The following is a 20,402-nucleotide window of genomic DNA, read 5'->3' as shown; positions in this document are numbered from 1 at the left end:
CCTTATATGGAGAGAAAAAAGTAAAGGAGAAATTGTGACCTTTAGCTCACAGAAGGGCAAAAAAAAAAAAAGAAGAAGATTCAGTATATTTGTGTTGTTAGACTGAAACCTATAATTTTCAAGGATACAAAGATTTAGGCAAGAGCATGACCTCAAACTCTGGCAAGAATAGTATAGACGTTTTTAAAGTTCTGTTACAGCCCTTTGTAGATTGTTTCAGGCCCTTATATTATATTCTACAAAAGTATCTTGTATTTATGTGTCTTATTAAGGCAATTGTAACAAATTGAGACACCAACATTTTCCTTTATACCTGAAATTGACTGAAATTCTCTGCCCGTGATTGCTTGTAACAAGTGTAACCACACCGTCGTCTGTCGATGCCGCATACATAGATCTCCTGCTTGAAAGCTATCCACGCCATTGCCATCCAGTCACAAGCATGATGTACTGTGTGTTGTGATATTATGTAGTCTTTACAGCATTGCATTCACACTTGCAGCACATCATGTTGAAAAGCCCCACACTGTGCGCTACTGCAAACACATGATCACTTGCATGATCCCATGTAGTGTGAACCTAAATGCTGACTATGGTATGACAGTCATAGATATGCATCTTGCTTTGCGGAGACTGAAATATTTGTATTCCCCGAATCCCATCGTCATCATATTTGTAAGAATGGTAGTAACCAAAAACATTTTGTCCAAATACTTGAACATTTGACAGTATCAATGTAATGATAGTGGTGATAATTGTAGTTGTAGGAATAAAAATAATTAAGCAACAAAAGCAGTAATAATGATTGTAATGATGATAATGATAATATTAATGATGATGGTGATGATTTAATTTGATTTGATTTGATTTATTCTCTGCCATTTTTTTTTCAAATACATCAACTTTCTGCAATTTCATTAACATAGTACAAAATAACAGTAGTATACTTTCGACAATTATCATCATTTTCATAATTATACAATACATCTGTAATATAATTACATGAATAACATCTTAATAATTTGCATACAGAATGATTGCCAAGAATAATGATGATGATAATAGTAATAATGATAAAATATCATCATCATCATCATCATAATGATAATGATAAGAAGCAACAATGCAATATCCAAAGATGCTAGCTGTTACTTTTTCCATCCAAAATACTGCACGTTTCATGGAAAATACCGTACTTTCCCAAATTTATTACTACTATCTCTTGCAGGAAAGGTGTGAAAAATACACTTTTTCAGCCGTCAGAATACTGCAATATTGTTTATAAGGTTGGCATCCCTGAATGTATAGCATAATATATTTTACCTACCACGTGAATCAAAGCCACCAATCTTTCATAATAGATGAAGTATAAGTTTAACAGACACCTGTTCATCCCTATTTGTCATTTAAGGGATCGTATAGTTTTGGTTGCAGGTATTTATCATTTTTGTTGAGATAGTGAGGAACCTCTTATGAAATATGAAAGAGCACGTAATTCCAAGAGTGATTCAATGTTTGTTTGATAAAAATTGGTTTTGAAATGGGCGAGATATCCAAAACAGAGCGATCCTAATAAAGTGTGGGACCCACATATTATTACGATTGTTTTGTTTTACTTTGTTTTTTGATGTTTCAACTATTCCAAACCCGATTTTTATCAAATAAACATTGAATTCCTCTTAAAATGTTATGCTCTGCACTATTTCATAAGTGTTTTCTTGGTATCTCGCAAAAAAAGTTAGAGCCCAATTTTCATCTCCACCAATACTGTACTATCCCTTTAACCTTCTGTGCACCACAAGCTCAAAAGTCATTGACATGCTATGTATTTTACAGGTTGCCTTTGAAATTGAAAGAGTTAAACAGTTTATCACTAATCTATAATAGTTTTGTTGAATGTTTTGTTTGGTGTTTTGAGCCATGTTCCTTTTTTTTCAAAATAATGCCCTCTTTTGACAGCCTTTCGTTCCGATCATCTTTTTTTTTTTTTTCAAGATCTTGAGTTAAAGTGTTGTGTACCCGTATTCTTTGCATTTTCCCTTCCACAATTTTGCATGTGTTTACCTCTGTGCATAATGGGGAAACATTATTGCGAAAGATTAGAGTTCCTGTTTGTGACTTTAAGCCTTCAATGTACACTCATTTTGGGGATATGGGATTTGGGATTTATTGTCAGTTGTATCAATTGTAATGTTGAACAAAACTTAGGAAGAAAAAAAAAGTTAAGTACACTGTGAAATGCTTCGTGATATTAAAATTATTATTCTTTATATACTCCAGTAACAGAAATTTAGGTTTGTATACAATAAGGCCACGTCCACACTTTTGAACTCTTCATGAAAGCAGTGGTGAAGATTATTCATCATTAATAAGCTGGCACATACATGTATGTTACCATTTTCCTTTCCATTATCTGGAAGAGAGTGACAAATGATCATATGACATAGTAAGCGTTCAGATTAGATGTGTCATCATATTATTTAACTTTTTATCCATTCTTTCTTTCTCTCCATGTATTCATGTGTCATTTTGTGTACTTATCTTATCTGTCTTTCTATATATAACTATCTATTTACCTCTCTATCTATCTATCTATCTATCTATCTCAATCTTTCAATCAATCTATCTGTATACCTATCTATATATCTATCTACATATTTCTTCTTATCGGTATGTCTATCAATACATAACTATTTGTCAAATTATTTGTTTATCAATTTATATATCTATTTATCTCTCTGTATATGTATATATTTATATATTCATTTATCTCTTTATATTTTTCATCTATCTATCTCTCTTTCTATCTATCCATCTATCTGCCTTTCTATCTCTCTATCTATCTCTCTGTCTGTCTATCTATCTATCTATCCATCTTTCTGTCTATCTATCTATCTGTCTATCTTTCTATCTGTCTATCTATCCATCTACCTATCTGCCTTTCTATCTATCTGTCTATCTATGTTTCTGTCTATCTATCCATATACCTACCTATCTGTCTACCTGTCTGTCTATCTGTCAATCTTCCTACATACAGTTTCATACTCCACAGCTATTAGTGGAGATGGGGCGGATGGACCAAAGGTGAAAGGTGAGAAACAAATTACTCGAAGTCTTCAGGACATCCTCTTTTCTGTAACTTGAAACGATAGTTCCGTTAACGCAATGTATGTAATCTTCAAAGTTTTAAACAATTTTTTTTTTTTTTTTATGATATGGGTAGTTAGTAGTCTTAAACTATAATGCATGTCAACACGACACCTTATATTAAAGATTGAATTTTTTTAGCAAAAGTCCCACTCGATGATCGAACCACAAAACCTGATGAAATGCAGTCACACAGCACTAGCGAACTGAGGGGGAATAGGTTTCACAAAGATGTCACGTTAACTTTCAAGTTTCTTGATTATTGTGTCCACATGATGCTAAACTACAAGTGGGGATCCCTGCAGCTCATGAATAGAGCGTAAACCCTAAGATGTCTTGCCATGCTCATCACTGACTGATCTTTCAGATTACTTACTTTTGAGGGCATCATGGGGCTAAACTATGAGCTAATACGAATCATTCATTAAAGATTGAAACTTCAAGCAAATCTTTAAGTTTAGGAACATTGTGTGAACGTGACTATTGCAATTACAATCTAATTACAATATAACATTTGTATATATCTCTTACAAACTATTTAGTTCTTTTACAAGGCTTTACATCATCTATAATGAAACTGATATATATGCGTACACTCTACATCTACTTTATTTCTCTTTAAATTGTTTACAATTGTATACCCAAAACAATTTCAAATCTAAAACCAAAGGGAACTTATCAACATTAATACAAATTAATACAATTAAAACTATTGAAGCATATATGGCATTATTTTCTACTCCAGTCTCTTTATCTCAAGTCATCTTTTGGTATTAAAGGGATGGTATAGTATTGGTTGAGGTGAGGATACAGCTTTCAACTTTTTGCAAGATACCTAGAAACCACTATATGAAATGTTAAAGAGCATACATTCTAGTATACTTCAAATTTTATTTGATGAAAATCGGTTTTGAAATGGGTGAGATATCCAAAAGCAAAGTAAAACAAAGTGATCCAAATAAAAGGTGGGTCCCACCTTTTTTTTTTAAAGGATTGCTTTGTTTGGGATATCTCAGCCATTTCATAACCAATTTTCATCAAATAAACTCTGAATTCCTTTTAGAAATATGCTCTTTCATGTTGCTTAATAGGTTTCTCATTATCTAAAAAAAAAATATCATCATCAAAAAGTGTTGGAAACCTAAAACCCAATCGCAACCAAAACTGTACCATCCCTTTAATAAATCACAGAATACCATCTGTAGATGCGATTGTTGTCATCACATTTTGAATAAAAAACAAAACAAAAACAAGAATATTACTTAATGTACAATTGTTTCCATTTTGGGAGGATTTATGAACCTGGCTTGCAGATAAATTGTTCTATCCTATCTGAATGATGAAACTTTACAAGAGAGTTGCATACACTGGTAAGGTGGACATTTTTGTGCTGACTGATTTTTTTTTTTTTCTTGCTGGCCATTTACAGTGAATTGCTCTATATAATTTTGCAGGCAATGGGTAAGGTACTGTGCATATACTCTGTTTATGTTTATACTTACATACACATATGCATACAGACAGACATAAATATATATATATATATATATATATACACATACATACACACATACATACATATAGATAAATAATGCACATATATTTACACATATATGTACACACGTACATGTGTACATACAAGTACAAGAAAAATACAAATATCCTTGAACCCTCTTTGTGTTTGAAGAAATGGCAAATCCATACAAGATAAAAATGATTGCTTTTGCTTCCTGTACTGACTGCTCTGCTTCTTTCTCTCTCACTCTCAAGATCCCAAATCCTTGGAGGAGGCACAAGATGATGAAGATATGGTTGTCGAAGACGACATCGACATGGAAGAGGATGAACCCACCAGCAGTAAGACCGATAATGTGTAGTTAGTGTTCCTCAGCAAAGCTGGGCATTCTTGCATGAGAATCAAGGTATGAATTGGAGAAGATCACTGCTACACCTTGTCGGAGAGACTCCAACCCCAGGCATCTTTTAGATCGGAGATTCTCCCTCCTGGATCTCTAGTAAACTGGAGACTGTGATGGCGAGAACACTTGAAGAGTTTGTTTGCAAAAACCGATAAGTCCATTTTTGAAGATTTTTAAGTACGGTCTCTGTAGTAAAGTACAAAATAATACCTTTTAAATGATATATTGGTCACTAGATATAAAGGTACATTTTTGAAGTTATGGTCAAAAGAAGCCAAAATTTTCTTATTATTCTCTTTATTTTTCTTGACCTTCAATCGCAAATATCTCCATTTGGCAAATATGGACTTATCGGTTTTTGCAAACAAACTATTCACTTGCATGGTATTACCTGCACATGATGCCAATAATGAACAGTGCAAAGTGTGATGCTGGTTGTGGAGTTGGGGGGGGGGGGGGAGGTGCCAGAGCCTGTTTAGGGACTATTCGATTGCATGGACATGGACGCCTTTCTCATACAAGAGTGGTTCCAAATTGCCGTGGTTAACTTATTATGTCCGTGGTGTTATCACCCATTTCGATTTTCAGTGCACACTGTTCATGACATACTGCTATGACGTCATAGTCCTGTCCCCTCCAGTGGGCAGGCAATTGGTGCGCCAAGCGCCCTCAATCTAAGGGAAAGTGAAATCTTTGGAAGATGCGTTCCCAATTCTGGCATTGGACGTGCTGAAGAACCGGGAACCTGCGCAGTTCCTTAAGATGATGTCATTACCTCGATGTCCACGTCGAAGAGGGGAAATTGAAAAGTCCCTATTAAGGGCCTTGCAAGCTCTCAGGATACTCTCTGGTTCTATCTTATTCTTATTTGCATGAAATGACAAAACTTGAGTTGGGGAAAAAAAGCTGCTCAAAAATGCTTATCCAATAGTTGCAAGCCAGTGGAGTAAAATTCAAGTCTAAAGCCCAAGGGGTCTGAGCTTTCCACCCTTGCAGAATCTTTGTCAGAGACAAAAATGACAAATGGATCAAAAGCTCATGATCAGGCCCATTTTGAGTAAATCTTAGTTTCGAAGAGAGAAAGCTAAATTTGAGCTTGAGAAAATACATCTTTACCTCGAGACATAGAGCCAGAGAGGGTGAAATGCAAACTCCAGCTGGAAAGCGGGAGATTTTCACAAATTGGCCTCGAAGTTGGAGTCTCTTATCATCAGACAAAATTCCCACATCCTAGCAAGGCAGATGCATTTTCCCTTTTATAGCCATGTTTATTGTCATGGAATTTAGTTTCCTCACCTCTAGAAGTGGGGTACCAGGCAACCTTTGTTTTCTATCCTCTCATTGCTAGGTAAAATAAAGAGCGCCCTCAAGCTAACCTGGCTGGTCTTCATTCGAACCATCGACAGCATCATTGCCTTCCTGGATAACATCTCTGAGGAGTACCGCTATGTGGCCAAAGAACTTGCCAAGCTGACCTCGGAGGGCAAACGTCGAAGGGCACTAAGGGTAAGCAAAGTGTGGCCAAGTTTCCTTGGGACAGTTTTCTTTCATTATATCGAAATTTGGTTAAAATCGAACAAATAAACAATAAAAATACAGAGAGCCGATAATGTTGCGGCCTGAATTTTTACTTTGTTGTAACCGGAATTTTGTTACAATAGTGTTTGTTACAACGGGAGTGCACTGTACCAACATCCAAGAAGTGTAATTCCATTAGTGTCGACAGAAGACTTCATGATTTGTAGAGGCGGAGGCTTGTTGGTGTAGAGAACCAAAGTGTGATGTCATAGCTATCCATCACCATGGAAACAGGTTCTAAACAACCCTACCTGGCCTAGTCTATGAACACTATTGTTGCTATTAAACTACTGCCACACCTGTTCTAACCTAAGCCTGTACAAAAGACTGTGACAGCATCACTTAGGTACTCTATAGATTGGCAAAAGGACATTAGTGTGGGTGAGTGTGGTATGGCATTTTAGAAGCAGAAGGATGGTAAGATGGTTGAATGTTGAGTGGCATTTCATAGGCAGAATGATATACTATGATACTTGTGCAAGTGGTTGGTAGATGTGAGAGGACATACGTGAGGCCACATGTTCATTTGTATGTTTTCATGCATCTGGGGCCGTATTCTGAGAGCTTATTAAGTGTCTGATTAGCACTTAGTTACCGAATTGGTATTCTGAGAGCATGATTAAGTAGGGGGTATATTAACTACCATAGCAACAAGCGTTTTGGCGGGAATGACCTACGCGTTTGCGCGCATCAATGTGCGTGCACCTCTGAGAGGACTTAATCACAGAGTTAATTACGAATCGGTATTCTGAGGGTGTAATTAAGTATGAAAGTTAATGGAAAACTTAATGATACTAAAGAGTGTCATTAACTACTCCGATATCACGCAATACATCGTGTTTTCTCTGCCACAACGATGCTTACCGTCTTCGGTAACCGACCGAGGAGCAGTTGAATCTTGTTATCATGGTATCCGTAGAATTCAGAGAAAAAAAGAAATACAGCCGTATAGCCGATCTTCAAGGAATTTTGTCATTTTATGTGAGCAAAGAGGTTGAGATCTTTGCGTGCGTAGGTGAGGGGTTGTAATCAAATACCGGAGTGTGCGCACGGAGCTCTTGGGTTGTAATTACAGGGGGCGTGGAGGAGCGCGCATTGAGGGCATATTTGCGCGTGTAATCATCATTTTGGCTTCTAACAACGCGTCTTGATTGGATGGAATAACAATTAGATGGGAGGGACCTAAGATAATTACAGGGGACTTAATCATACCTTAATTACGTCCTCAGAATACCGATTTTGCCCATGATTAAGGGCCTATTAGCTTCACGACTTAATCACGAAGTTAATTACAGACTTAATTACGACCTCAGAAAACCACCCCTGGTGTTTTCCAATCATTAGAAGCAGCGTCGAATGGCCGAGATGCAGGAAATAAAGGCGGGCTCTAGTGTGGAGATGCAGGACGAAACTCTAGAGGAAGATGCGTTGGCCGTTTCCATGGAGACTGAGAAGACTCAGACAAGAGATCCAAAGTAAGTCGTTAGTTTGGGGGTAAATATTAAGGTGGAGTTTTATCTATATGCCAGAATTAGATGGCATATCATGGCATGGAAAGTCTGGAAGACAAGACTAAATGATGATGTGTGTGACCCCACCCCCTTATTCAGCACAGCATATTAAACAGGCTTGATGTGACCCCGCCCCCTTGTTCTGTGTAGCACATTCAACAGGCTTCATTTGCATATGGAAGCAGTGATACATGTACAAGTGTATCTCTTGCCTTCTTTCTAGCTGCAAAAGACATAGATGCATGACTGTAGTTTGTTGCCATCAATTTATTGAGCGCATGTTGCAATATCAGTTGTCATGGTTGTGGTGTCCCACAGTCATTGCAATCTCCAGTCACTGTAGTTGTTCTTGCATGTAGCTAGTTTGCCGTATGGGATCCAGTGGAGTTTGTAGATTGCAACCACAGCTTGCAAATTTAACTTTAATTTTCCAGCAATGCACTACATCTCTGGGGCGCCCCTCCTTGCTTTTGTGTTGTTGTGTCATGGATGCAGATTTGCTGGCATTAGTTTGTAGATTTTGAAATACAATGTAGCAGTGAGTACTGGCAGTAGTTTAGAGTGGTAGTGATGGTTGTGTGTATAACAATATGTTTGATAATTTATTTCGAATTGTCCTGTTTTATTTGCAATGCATAGTCTGTGTGTTTCATGGTTTCCTACAGTTTTTGGACTCTCACCAAGGAATCTCGATGTATATCTTGAGCTTGGAACAAAGCTTTGTCTTATTTTCATGAGAATTGTAATGCCATTTTGTTCTTTAATCCAGAATGTTTAAATTTCTGTCAGAAATAATGCTGCATTTTACACATTATAAACATGAAGATGATAATATCATTATTATTATTATTATTATTGATAATATCATTATTATTATTATTATTATTATTATCATTTTTATTATTATTATTATTATTATTATTATTATCATTATCATTATTATTATCAATTTTATTATTATTATTATTATTATTATTATTATGAAGATTCAGTAATCTCTTACGAAAGATTATAAAGTGTGTATCTACAGTAAACCTCGGATAAGTCGACGTCGAGTGAGTCGAAAATCACTTAACTCGAAGCAAAATAAAAAGTCCCGATTTTTCCGTATGTATTTTCTCTAAGAAATATTTGGATAAGCCGAAGTACGAGAGTCGAATTTCGGCTGTGTCGAAGTAAAACCTTCAGTCCCTTTTGTACAAAACACACGTAATTTACATCACTTGAGCCGAAGAAGATTTGTCTGGCATTCTCATTACATTTTCGAGAACAAAAAAATCGGCATGTCGCAGAACCCCGTCCCCTGACCTGCTGCAGGTAAGCATGCACACTCGCCGTACCGCTCCGCACGCATGTCGAAGACATACACATGTATACATGTATACACACAGCACATCGATCCATACTTTATCCATACACACAGCACATCCATACTTGGTCAACCAATCGCTGCTTTAATATTTTAGTGACAGGCCAAGTGGGCGGAGCTTGTTTGTGCGTGCCTGGCTTTCTGTATAGTTTTGTTCAATGGAGGTGGGATGGGCCTGGGAGAGTGTTTGTCTCAGGGTAGGTTGACAGAGATGGCTACCTATGTTGCACCATAGACATAGCACATGCACATTGCCACATTAGCATGCACATTGCCACATTAGCGCAGACATTCTCAGAACTACGTTTAACTACAAGTATTGATATAAATTCCATGTTCAATTTAGAACAAAATAAGAACATTATCTTCAAGAACAGACAAATTTGAATGCAAACACACACACGCACGCACACACACACACACATGCATGCAAATGTACTATAATACATGTACATAACTGTGAGTCGAAAAAAAATCGACTCTCGCGAGAATCGAAGTTCACTTAAGTCGACGCATTTTTGACAGTCCCGAGAGCTTCGACTCATGCGAGGTTTACTGTATATATTTTTATCTGTCTTTATTATTCTTTATATATATCTCCGATCAACCTGTTTCCAGTACCTTGTCACATTTTATTAACTGCTTATAGATAAAGCTAAATAAATAATGGCTGAGTTGTACTTTTAAGTGGGAAAACTTCCTTTTTGCAGTTATTTGCTTTATCATAAACATGTATCTCAACTGGAATGTTCTTTCTGTGCTCTGTTCATAGCAAAAATGTAAACAGTGCATCTGCAGCACTTTTGCACATGATTTTATGTATCACTTTCAGGATGTATGTTATATATCTTATATCTAATATATATAATATTATATATATTTTAATATCTTTGGTGCATCCTATTCCTATGCACTATCATTTGTATACTATTTGATTTTGTTAATATGTATCAAAAAAATACTTCATAGACAAATACATTCCTTCATTCATTCCAAACTTAAAAACATTTTATCAAATATCTATTATTTTAAAAATAAAATCTTTAAAAAACTCTGTTTGGATGAAATTAGGTTGTGGTGGAGACTAGTTTCGCCTTTAAGTAGCCAACATAGCCAAAGCCTGATTGTGTAAAACTCTTATTCTATTTACTGTATATCAATAGATAAGTCCTCATTGTTGACTTCGATTCTTAACTAAGTTTGATATAAGCCCATAAGGTACATAATACAGTCATATGTGCCATATTCCCCATCTGTCTGTAAAGACCACCTATCTGTAGACACAAATTGTTGGTAAAGAACATATGTCTGTAAAGACCAACTGTCTTTAAAGTCCATTGGTATGTCAGTAATGACCAATTGTCTTGAAAGACCACAAAAAGTGTCTTCTGTTTGAGCATTTTCGAAGACCCCGTTTACAGTGCGAGGCTCGGCCACGGCCGAGCCGCGGCCGAGCCCAGCCCCGCTTCAGTGTAAACGCGCAAAAGGCCAAATGCGAGGCCAAAATTGGCCTCGCATTTGGCCTCGCTCTGGAGGTGGTCTCGGCCGCGGCCGAGCCGCGGCCGAGCCCTGCCTCTTCTTGGTGTAAACGCAAACTGGGCCAAATGCGCGGCCAATTGCGCAGCCAATTTTAGTCTGGCTTCCAAACCCTCTGCCTGTATCTTTCGCTATTCAGGATATTAACCCCCTCAACGTCGAAAACTAGTATAGTTTAAGGTGGTTTTGTCCTGCGAAGGATTTTTTCCTTCGGCAAAGGCCTTTGCCCGAACGGCGACTTTGTCGCCACGGAATTCATTTGGCAAAGGGTCTGAAAACCAGACAATACCAAATTGCGTTTGTTTACAAGCAGAGCGCCACTACGACAAAATATTGAAAGGTTTGAATCAAAAGCGCGGCCGAGCCCAGCAGTGTAAACGGACAAAATTGCGAGGCTCGGCCGCGCAATTGAGGCCGGACTCGGCCTCGCACTGTAAACGGGGTCATAGTGAATGAACCTGTCCGTAAAGACCCCTTTCGCAAGTAGACCATTTATCTCCTTCCCTGTGGTATTTTTCTACAGACAGGATTCACTCGACATTACTCATGTTTCAGTCTTGAATGAATATATCAAAGAGTAGTTCATGCAAAGCAAATATTGTCCACCAGGCTCTTTAATTGAGTTTTGATAGATATGACAATGAGTTGGGAATGAATGAATGAATGTATGTTGGCCAGTGTAATTAATTCCCTCTTCTTAATGATTATCATGGCAGTTAAGTCTGAATTTCTAGAAAAAGTATCAAGAAAATTGATTGAAGCAAAATTTGTTGACTGATTGTGTAGTTTTACTTTGTTTTTGTTTTGTTTTTCGTAAGTGTCACTTTTGCTTTCAAAAGTTTTTGTTGCTGCATGCCATATTTTCATTGCCGCCACTTTTTCGTTGCACCTGTCGTGGGCTCATCCCGCACCTCCCCCGCTGCCACACCCATCTCTGCCACCAATAACCCCACCCGCTTCACATTGCATGCCCAGGGTTACCATAGTGGTGCCGCCAACAGAGCACACTGTTCCTCAGAAGTCCTTCCCGAGGTGAGAGTCACGTATGCTCTAGACAGAAAGAGAATGGGTTAAAGAGAAAGAGAGAAATAAGTTAGATGTGGTGATTTAAATGAGTAATTATTGGATGTGAAGGTATATGCAGAAGAGCTATTTATCGAAGTTACACTGATTTTCATGAGTGTTGTCCTTACACTCTGAAAAACAGCATGAACTGTTGGTGTTTACAAACAAGAAGTTCATATTTCTGTTCTAACAACAACAACAAAATCCAGCAAACTAAATATAAACAGAGCAGTTACCCCATAGATATTTCTGTGATTTAAAAAAAAAAAAGGTGTAATAACTTTAAACTTTCAAACATTTTTTCAATATTGGATCATGTATGCAAATTAGGTAACATCATCTCACAATACTTCAATTGACCTGTGCTAAAATCTTTATGAATTTCTTATTTTGTATATTTAGAATAAAAAAGAAAAAGATAGATATATGTATAAATTTGTTTGCCTGTAGTGAATGTATACTGGTTATACTATATAAGAGCAACAATGACTTATAATGGGAAGGGTTGTAATAGCTTTTGAATTATTAAGCAAACCTATTCATACATCAATTCTTTTTTTGTTAATGCAACAAATGGCAGAGGTGTGGATAAATGACATCAGCGCTTCTCCACCACTGATGTGGTTTTAAAACGTGTGAAACTTTTAAGGTTCATAATATCTGTTTTTCTTTTTTGTATTACTCTTACATATCAATGTAAAAAAAAAAATGAACCTGTTTAATAGTTATCATTCTATTGTTCTATTATCATGTTTATTTGTTCGTTGCGAGGACTATAATCTTGAATAATCCAGATATACGTGTATGTGGCATGTTAGTAATTTACAATCATAAATATCCAATTACTTTCCCAGTCATGTTCAACGATATATTTAAGGTATTTTGCTGGAAGCATCAATTTTGTGGCCATATGTGTATATCACCGGTTATATCATATTAAAAAGTAATGTAAATGTATAGATATATTCAATTTAAAGTTATAGATTTGAATAGTCATCTGTGAATAATACCTAGTCAGTGATTTTATATTTGGTCAGATCTTCATTTATTTTATATATTCATGCCTAGTGAAATCATTGGTGTGGTTTTCTCTGGTCACCAGATAGAGAATTCTTTCAGAAATCACCATTTTAGCCTATTTTACCCTACATGATTCATACCTCCTTGGTTTCGTTCTTTCTTGAACTGTTTTGGCTGTTCTTATTCTTATGGGCTATTACATGAAGCATTGTATTATGTGGCAAAACAATCATTGTTTGCCCTTAGGCTGTCCATGCAGACATTGTATTTTCCGTTAATTTGGAGACCAAGGAAGATTTTATCTGAATGTATCAAGACTAACATGAAAATATGCAAGCTGACTCGTTTTGACCCACTCAAGAAAGTTGAATTGAGAGCGGGTGTCAGACATTCTACACTAGGTTCCTGCTGCCTACCCCAGAATTTGGGACACCCGCAGCAGAAAATCAAAATCGGGATCAAGTCGAGTCTACCAAAACTTGCAAAAAGTGTAAGAATGCTATTCAGCATGGAAATATCATCAAGATGTCTAATAATTGTCTATAAAGTTGTAAAAACTTTGTACCATGTGCTCAAGATGCAATACATTTGAATCGATAGATATCTTTCACTCGAGTTCAAATTTGTCACCCACCCCGTCCATCCAGCAATGATGATACTGCCTCGATGACAGAGACCAGCACCAGTGAGCAGTTCCAGCGCACCATGATCCGCCCCGCCCGCCTCGTCTACGCCGCCCTCTACGCCCTGATCGCCCAGTCCCAGCTGGTCTGTTACTTCATGATCATCCTAAACCAGCTGCTGTCGGCTAGTATCCTATCCCTCCCTCTACCCCTCATGGTCTTCCTCTGGGCCATGTTGTCGGTGCCACGCCCTACCAAACGCTTCTGGATCACTGTCATCTCCTACACGATGGTGAGCTTCTTGTTAGGCCCATTGTCAGTAGGAAATATCACAATATTATAATTGCAATGTTGGGATTTTCTATACACACTGCAATAACCAGTTGAACAAGTTATGGTGCTAGGGAAAAACACTGAGACTTGCTGTACAAATATGCCATATGCTGTGTGACCGTTACGTGACATGTGTAAGATGCTGACCCATACAAGTTTTCATTTAAACCACACGAAGGAGTGTATTTCAAGTTCTGTCTTAAACTGATCATGATGTTTTGAAACTGTATGCTAGTATTCTATTCCCATTCTGCCTGGGAAAAATGCTTCTCTCAAAAATTTGCTTGCACAACGATAACAACAAAGAGTCTGACTTCTAGGGTTGAGCTTGCAGCTCTTTTATCTAGTACCTATTCATTGCTTTGGAGTTTGGTAGCTTCAAACAGCAAATCATGAGGGAATATTTCACAGTATTCCATTGTTTGTTTAACTGTAGTTGTCCTCAGAGTGATCTGAAGCTGCTTCGGGCATCCAACAAGAATTAAATTCAAGAAATTCAAGGAATATGTCTTATTTATGTTTTGGGTTTGCTTGTTTTTCTTGGTGAACTGTAAAGTTTGTTTTTATTTGCAATCATGTGGGATCCAGCATTACTGACAGCTGGAGCTCCCTATTTGACTTTCTCCTCTTCTAACTTCATCCTCCATCAATATACCGAGTGATTGTCTACTCTTCTTTCCCTCCCATCCAGGCCGTCGTTCTCCTCAAGTACCTCTTCCAGTTTCCCTTCACTCACGAGGCTACGAACGTAACCACACAGGAAATGATCGACAAGGCTTACACAGTCATAGGTATAGAGAAGAAGGCAAACTATGCAGCCCTCGACCTCTGCATCTTGCTGACGGTTTTCTTCCATCGATCTGTTCTTATCGTGAGTCATACCAGTCCTGTGTCTTGTGTAGAATTCTATGAAGTATTCTAATTCTGTTTCACCTGTCCGTTTTGCAAGTTAATATGTTGATAGAATCACCAGCTTTTGTTGTGTCTTTGGCATGACTGTGGGACTTACTGCAATAGTCGTGATGTTGTGCAACATACTGTCCATAGTTAACATTAAAGTATTGCCGTAAGGCTGATGATTTTGTGAGCGCCATCATCACTTTTAATGTATTTATAGTACCAGTGTGTGCCTAGATGACAAGAGGTCTTGATCCAGTGACCATCTCACTGGATGCACAGGACACGGACCACTGGACCATGACTCTGCTGCTTAGCCTTAGTATTAGTACCCTGGTATTAGCAGCCTGTTATTAGTATCTTGGTAATGTGACTCTAGTATTGTGACCGTGGTATCATGACCTTGAAGTTGTCACTGTAGAATTGTGACTGTGGTACTAGCACCCTGCTATTGTGATTGTGGCGTTGTCATCCTAAAATTGTGACGCGGGCATTGGAACCATCATATTGTGACTGTAGAATTGGGACCCTTACATTGTGACCCTTGTGATGTAACCCTAGAATTGTGACCCTGGTAATAGGACCCTGTCATTGTGACTCTGATATTGTGACCCTGGTAATAAGACCCTAGTATTGTGACCCTGGTATTATGACCCTGGTAATAGGACCCTAGTATTGTGATCCTGGTAATAGGACCCTGATATTGTGACCCTGGTAATAGCACTCTGGTATAGTGACTCCTGTATTGTAACACTTGAATCATGACCCTGGTATTGTGACATGGTTTTGAAAGTGGATGTCACTGTACCCCACAGAGACATGGTCTATGGCAGGAGTCCAGGGTGGTACCCAATCTGGACGAGCAGGGCGGGGAAGTGGCTGCGGTCCAAACCAGCACGGACATCAGCGTCGAAGATGTTGACGGAGATGAGACAGACAAGGGCAAGAAGAAGAAGAAAAAGAAGAGGAAGAAGCGTCAGAAGAAGGACACAGCCACAGGTGAACGAAGCAAAATATGTCCATTTGAAAAACTGATTGTTATTCTTTTACATTTGTATGTCACCTTTGGTGTCATTCATGTCAGTAAATGCTGTAGGAATTATTGGCAAACAAGGTTTTGGTTGTACTTGTCGACCATATATTTAGCAAGTCTATTCTGTTGTGAATCGGGACTTCGCAGCGAGTTAACGAGTGGTTGAATTCACGATCGTGGAGTGCAGTAATGAATGGAGAAATGTATGCATGTATGTCATATTCCCTGTTGGTATCACAGTTAATACTTTGGCAAAAATTTCACAAATAAAGCCTTGCGAAATATATGGAGTATGCCCAATTTGGGCAAGCCTTTTTTCTCATTGTTCCAAAGCACTTGCTCTACCCTGATTTTCATTTGCCCTGTGCAATCGGGCATGATTGGAATACCCTAAATTTGCTATTCTGCACAAATCCACCCAGGCTGTATGAAGTGCGTAAATGTCATATATGTGAGATTGACGAAGATTGCAGAGTTATGAATGATTTTGTCATGATTTTGTCAGTATCATATCTGTCTGAAATCTTTGAAGCTTTCTGTAGCTGTTTCAGTAAATATGCTCTTGCCATTTTAAAGACAGTATGAACATGCTTGCTGAAATGTTGTGAGTAGACCCTTTTCAGGGCCACGTACATACCTGAGAAAGAATATGTGATGTACCATTAGCTTTCTACCACTCAACTACATTTACCATCTGTCTCTGAGTGTACTCTGAATGTATACAAATGTGACATTCGGACTCCTTCCAACCTTTCATTTTTGTTTTAAATTAATCTCTCAACCTAGGGGCAGCAGAGAGTGGGGAGAAGCCTGAAGAGTTGCCGTCTTCAGAAGATGACCTATTGGAGAATGAGCTGCAAGGGTCAATCAAGTCCATTACAAGCCTCTCAGAGCTGGAGGACAAGGAACCACCGTGAGTCTTCTTATCACTCATAACCTACTCCTTGGCGTTTTAGATCAGGTCCAGATTGACAAAGTTGAAGAAAAAAATAATACAGTCAGACCTCAATTATACAGCCATCGATTAATTGGATCTCTCTGTTATCCGGCCATGGACTGGCTGACATTCTTAAAAATGTTATCATGTATTTTCGGTGCCAAATCTCACTCAAAGCAAACAGGGAGTGAAATAGACTCATGGAAATGGACGTAAAACAATCAACACTTTGCTATCGGAGCAGAGATTATAGAGATTTATAGTTACCGCCAGCGTTTAAGACACCTTTATTAACCGCGTTATCATAAATACAGACAGATGCTAGGTATCGAGGGAGCTATAAATGCTGTCACTTTTCACTCTGTGGCAATGCTTGCGTGAAGTGATCTGATGCCCGAATGAAGTCAGGGTTGTCTCAGTTTCGTGATATGCTGGAAAGGGCAGTATTTTTGAAGCATATCTCTCTTATCCAGACATATCGCTTTTCCGGATGCCTTCTAGTTCTGACGTGGCCGGTCAATCAAGGTCGACCTGTAGTAAAATAGTGTAGCAATGTTAAGATTTTTTTTTTTTTTATATATATACTGGGTAGTTGTTATGGGTACGTCATAAAATATGTAGTGTTAACAAGCTGAATATGTAACCATTCCTGTCACACAAGTGGCTCACAATCATTCTGTGAATTGTACTTTGTTGTAAATGCCAAAACAGGTGCTGGAATCTGATTGAATTATGAACAATTGACATTTTTCCATCACAGACTGAGGTAATGACGTTTGTTTCCCCCATGGAATCATCATCAGCTCTAGTTATGCTAGCAATTTTCAGCTACTAGTCTTATTTGCTCTGCAAACGAGAGTAAAGTCAAACCTGTCTATAGCGACCACTGTCTGTAGCAGCCACCTGCTGTATGCGACCACTGAACACAATTCCCCCCAAGAAAAAAGCCATGTTAATGACCACGTCTGTAGTGACCACCTGTCTACGACCGCCACTTTTTTTTGTCTCCCTTAGGCGGCTGCTGTAGACAGGTTTGACTGTATATACAGAATGTGTGTATATACTGTACGTGTATAATTATATAAACACACATACATACTCACTCTGATATTCATGTATTTGTTCCCCCCCCCCCCCCCCCCCCATTGACAGATGGTATCAGCCAGCCATCAACTTCTACCACAACATGCTGGATCCCATGTACAGCGCTGTGACAGACGTCTACGTTTTCATCTTTGGCGTCCAGTTCATCCTCTTCCTCATCATCCTTTTCTTCTCCTCATCCTTTGGGGTGAGTAGCTGACTGTCTTTGGTGTACTGCCTTTTTGCGTGGCCCTCTATATCGTCAGCTTAGAACCAGAAGGGCGCTAGCGTGTTCCAAGATTTCAGCGCAAATAGGAACTAAGCACTCAATTTCCATGAAATAAGAAGTGTCTTTGATCAACAGTGAGCAGATTTATACAAGCATTGTTCCAAACGTAGGGTAAACTAGTTTGTTTGTTTTAATTTTTGACATTTTACTGATAATGAGAATAGTTTAGAATTGACACCATAATGTAGAGTAGATTGAGCTCTACTGCATGATACCAATAACTATAATACTGCCCCCCCCCCCCAAAAAAAAAAAAAAAAAAAAAAAAATGTGATAAAGCCCCTCTGGTTCTCAGCCAATGATGTGTGTGTTGTGACTTCATGCACATGCAGACAGAATCTTTCAAAGGGAGGGACTTCTGGAATGTTGCTTAGCGAATATTATTGCTTCAGTATGAGTTTTGGCCACTGTTGTGTTACTGAGATGTTAATGTCTGATGGGACCCTGTCTGAATTTTGTTGCAACTTGCGGCAGCTTCCCAAACCAGCAAATTCAATGTGATAGAATCCTTTACAAATATTACAAAACAGAGACACAAAACATCATTATTACTAGGAAAGGTTAGTCAGGTATGTTTTTTTTTCTGGCTGTCACTTTGAGTGAAGAAATGAAATGGTGTTCCCGATATTGTCAGAATGAACTACAAAGGGTTACCAACAATTTTACTATTAAGTCACTCCTGAGAATGTAGAAAATCTTGAATGGATCCAAATACCAACTGAGAACTTGAAAGGTGTTAATGCTGTGCAAAGTCTCCAGAATCAACACTCTTTTGTTCTCATTTCATAAGGACATCTTTTTTGTAGTTATCAAATTACCATGCCTTTGTTGCCAGATGATGTGTTGAGGACTGTCCGGCTTTACTACCTCATCCAAGGAGGTTATGTTTTTGCCGGAGTTGTCTTGTTTGTTTTTATGTTTGTTTGTCTGTGTGAAAAATAACTAAAAAAGTTGTAAACAAGTTTTGGACGAAACTCGCAGAAAAAGTTGATAATAACACAGGGAACAGATGATTAATTTTTGATGATGATCAAGAAATTTGTATGAATTTTGGAGGATTTATTTTCTCTTGGCAAGTAGGGTCAATAAACCTGGGCGTACTCAAGGTTTGCATACGAAGTGCGTGCTGTGCTCAAGGTGCCACGCAGCATGCATGAATTGATGATGTAAGCAAAGGGTTAGTGATTCGGAAATTGGATGATTTTAAGCATTCATATGTGGGTGGAAATGAGCTGCTTTGCAAAGGTCTGTGGCTCTCTGACTGCTTTTCTAGTTGACTATAAGCCCTGGTCACACTGGCAAAAGATTGTGAAGCTTAGATTGCAAACTTTAAGATCTCGTAGTTTTGCAGGTGTAGCCGCAAACTTCTCATTAAACTTCTCGCAAAACTTCCCCTGAAACTTCCCACTCGAGCTATGGAAATTTCCTGGACCCCCTTCAATCTTATCAATCTTTGGGCAATGTGAACACTAGAAAATGAAACTTACAGAGGTTTGTCACATGACCAGTCCATCACCTGTTTGCTGGCGGTGCCTGCGAAGTGCACGGTCATTGTGATGTACAGTGTGCTTAGCTGTCAGACAGCACACTCTCTCTTTTTTCTTGCACACTCACACCAGTGATTCAAACTCTGAGAATTTAAAGATAGGGAAGTTTGACTGCTAGTGTGACTGGACGTCAAAAGATCGCGAAGACTTTGCAATCTCAAACTTCTCGATCTTTTGCCCGTCTGACCATGCCTTATGTCTCTTTCACTCCAGGAGGAACAAGGATCAAGTGATGTTGCCCAGCTCATTACCTCCAACACCATCCCCATCAGTTTCCTCATCCTCCTCCTCGTCATGTTCGTGCTCATCATCATCGACCGCGCCATCTACCTCTGCAAGGACGTCAGGGCCAAGTTCGTCTACCTGGTGACATTGGTCATCACTCTCCACATCTGGCTCTTCTTCGCACTGCCGTACTACAACAATAGGTGAGGGGGAGACATTGGTAGATTGTGTGCTCAGTCGACGCTCAACTCAAGTTGGCAGTTGTTTTCATCTAGCGTCATTCCAAAGGC

The 20,402-nt window shown here is 38.5% G+C and overlaps 1 protein-coding gene across 1 annotated transcript in view; it reads left to right on the top strand.

Moving 5' to 3' along the window:
• LOC140233386 (piezo-type mechanosensitive ion channel component 2-like) overlaps positions 1-20,402 on the top strand; it is a 122,372-nt gene that overhangs the window by 83,608 nt on the left and 18,362 nt on the right. Inside the window, exons 34-44 of the mRNA XM_072313492.1 lie at positions 3,038-3,091; positions 4,918-5,002; positions 6,404-6,572; positions 7,989-8,119; positions 12,036-12,092; positions 13,793-14,060; positions 14,793-14,972; positions 15,814-15,997; positions 16,818-16,944; positions 18,121-18,259; positions 20,101-20,315. Of these exons, the coding sequence (XP_072169593.1) occupies positions 3,038-3,091; positions 4,918-5,002; positions 6,404-6,572; positions 7,989-8,119; positions 12,036-12,092; positions 13,793-14,060; positions 14,793-14,972; positions 15,814-15,997; positions 16,818-16,944; positions 18,121-18,259; positions 20,101-20,315 (1,609 nt within the window). The remainder of the gene's footprint in view (positions 1-3,037; positions 3,092-4,917; positions 5,003-6,403; positions 6,573-7,988; positions 8,120-12,035; positions 12,093-13,792; positions 14,061-14,792; positions 14,973-15,813; positions 15,998-16,817; positions 16,945-18,120; positions 18,260-20,100; positions 20,316-20,402) is intronic.

The sequence above is a fragment of the Diadema setosum genome, chromosome 9, assembly GCF_964275005.1.
Source record: "Diadema setosum chromosome 9, eeDiaSeto1, whole genome shotgun sequence".
Taxonomy (NCBI): domain Eukaryota; kingdom Metazoa; phylum Echinodermata; class Echinoidea; order Diadematoida; family Diadematidae; genus Diadema; species Diadema setosum.
Note: the sequence above shows the minus strand (reverse complement) of the source record. Positions and strands in the feature narration are given on the sequence as shown.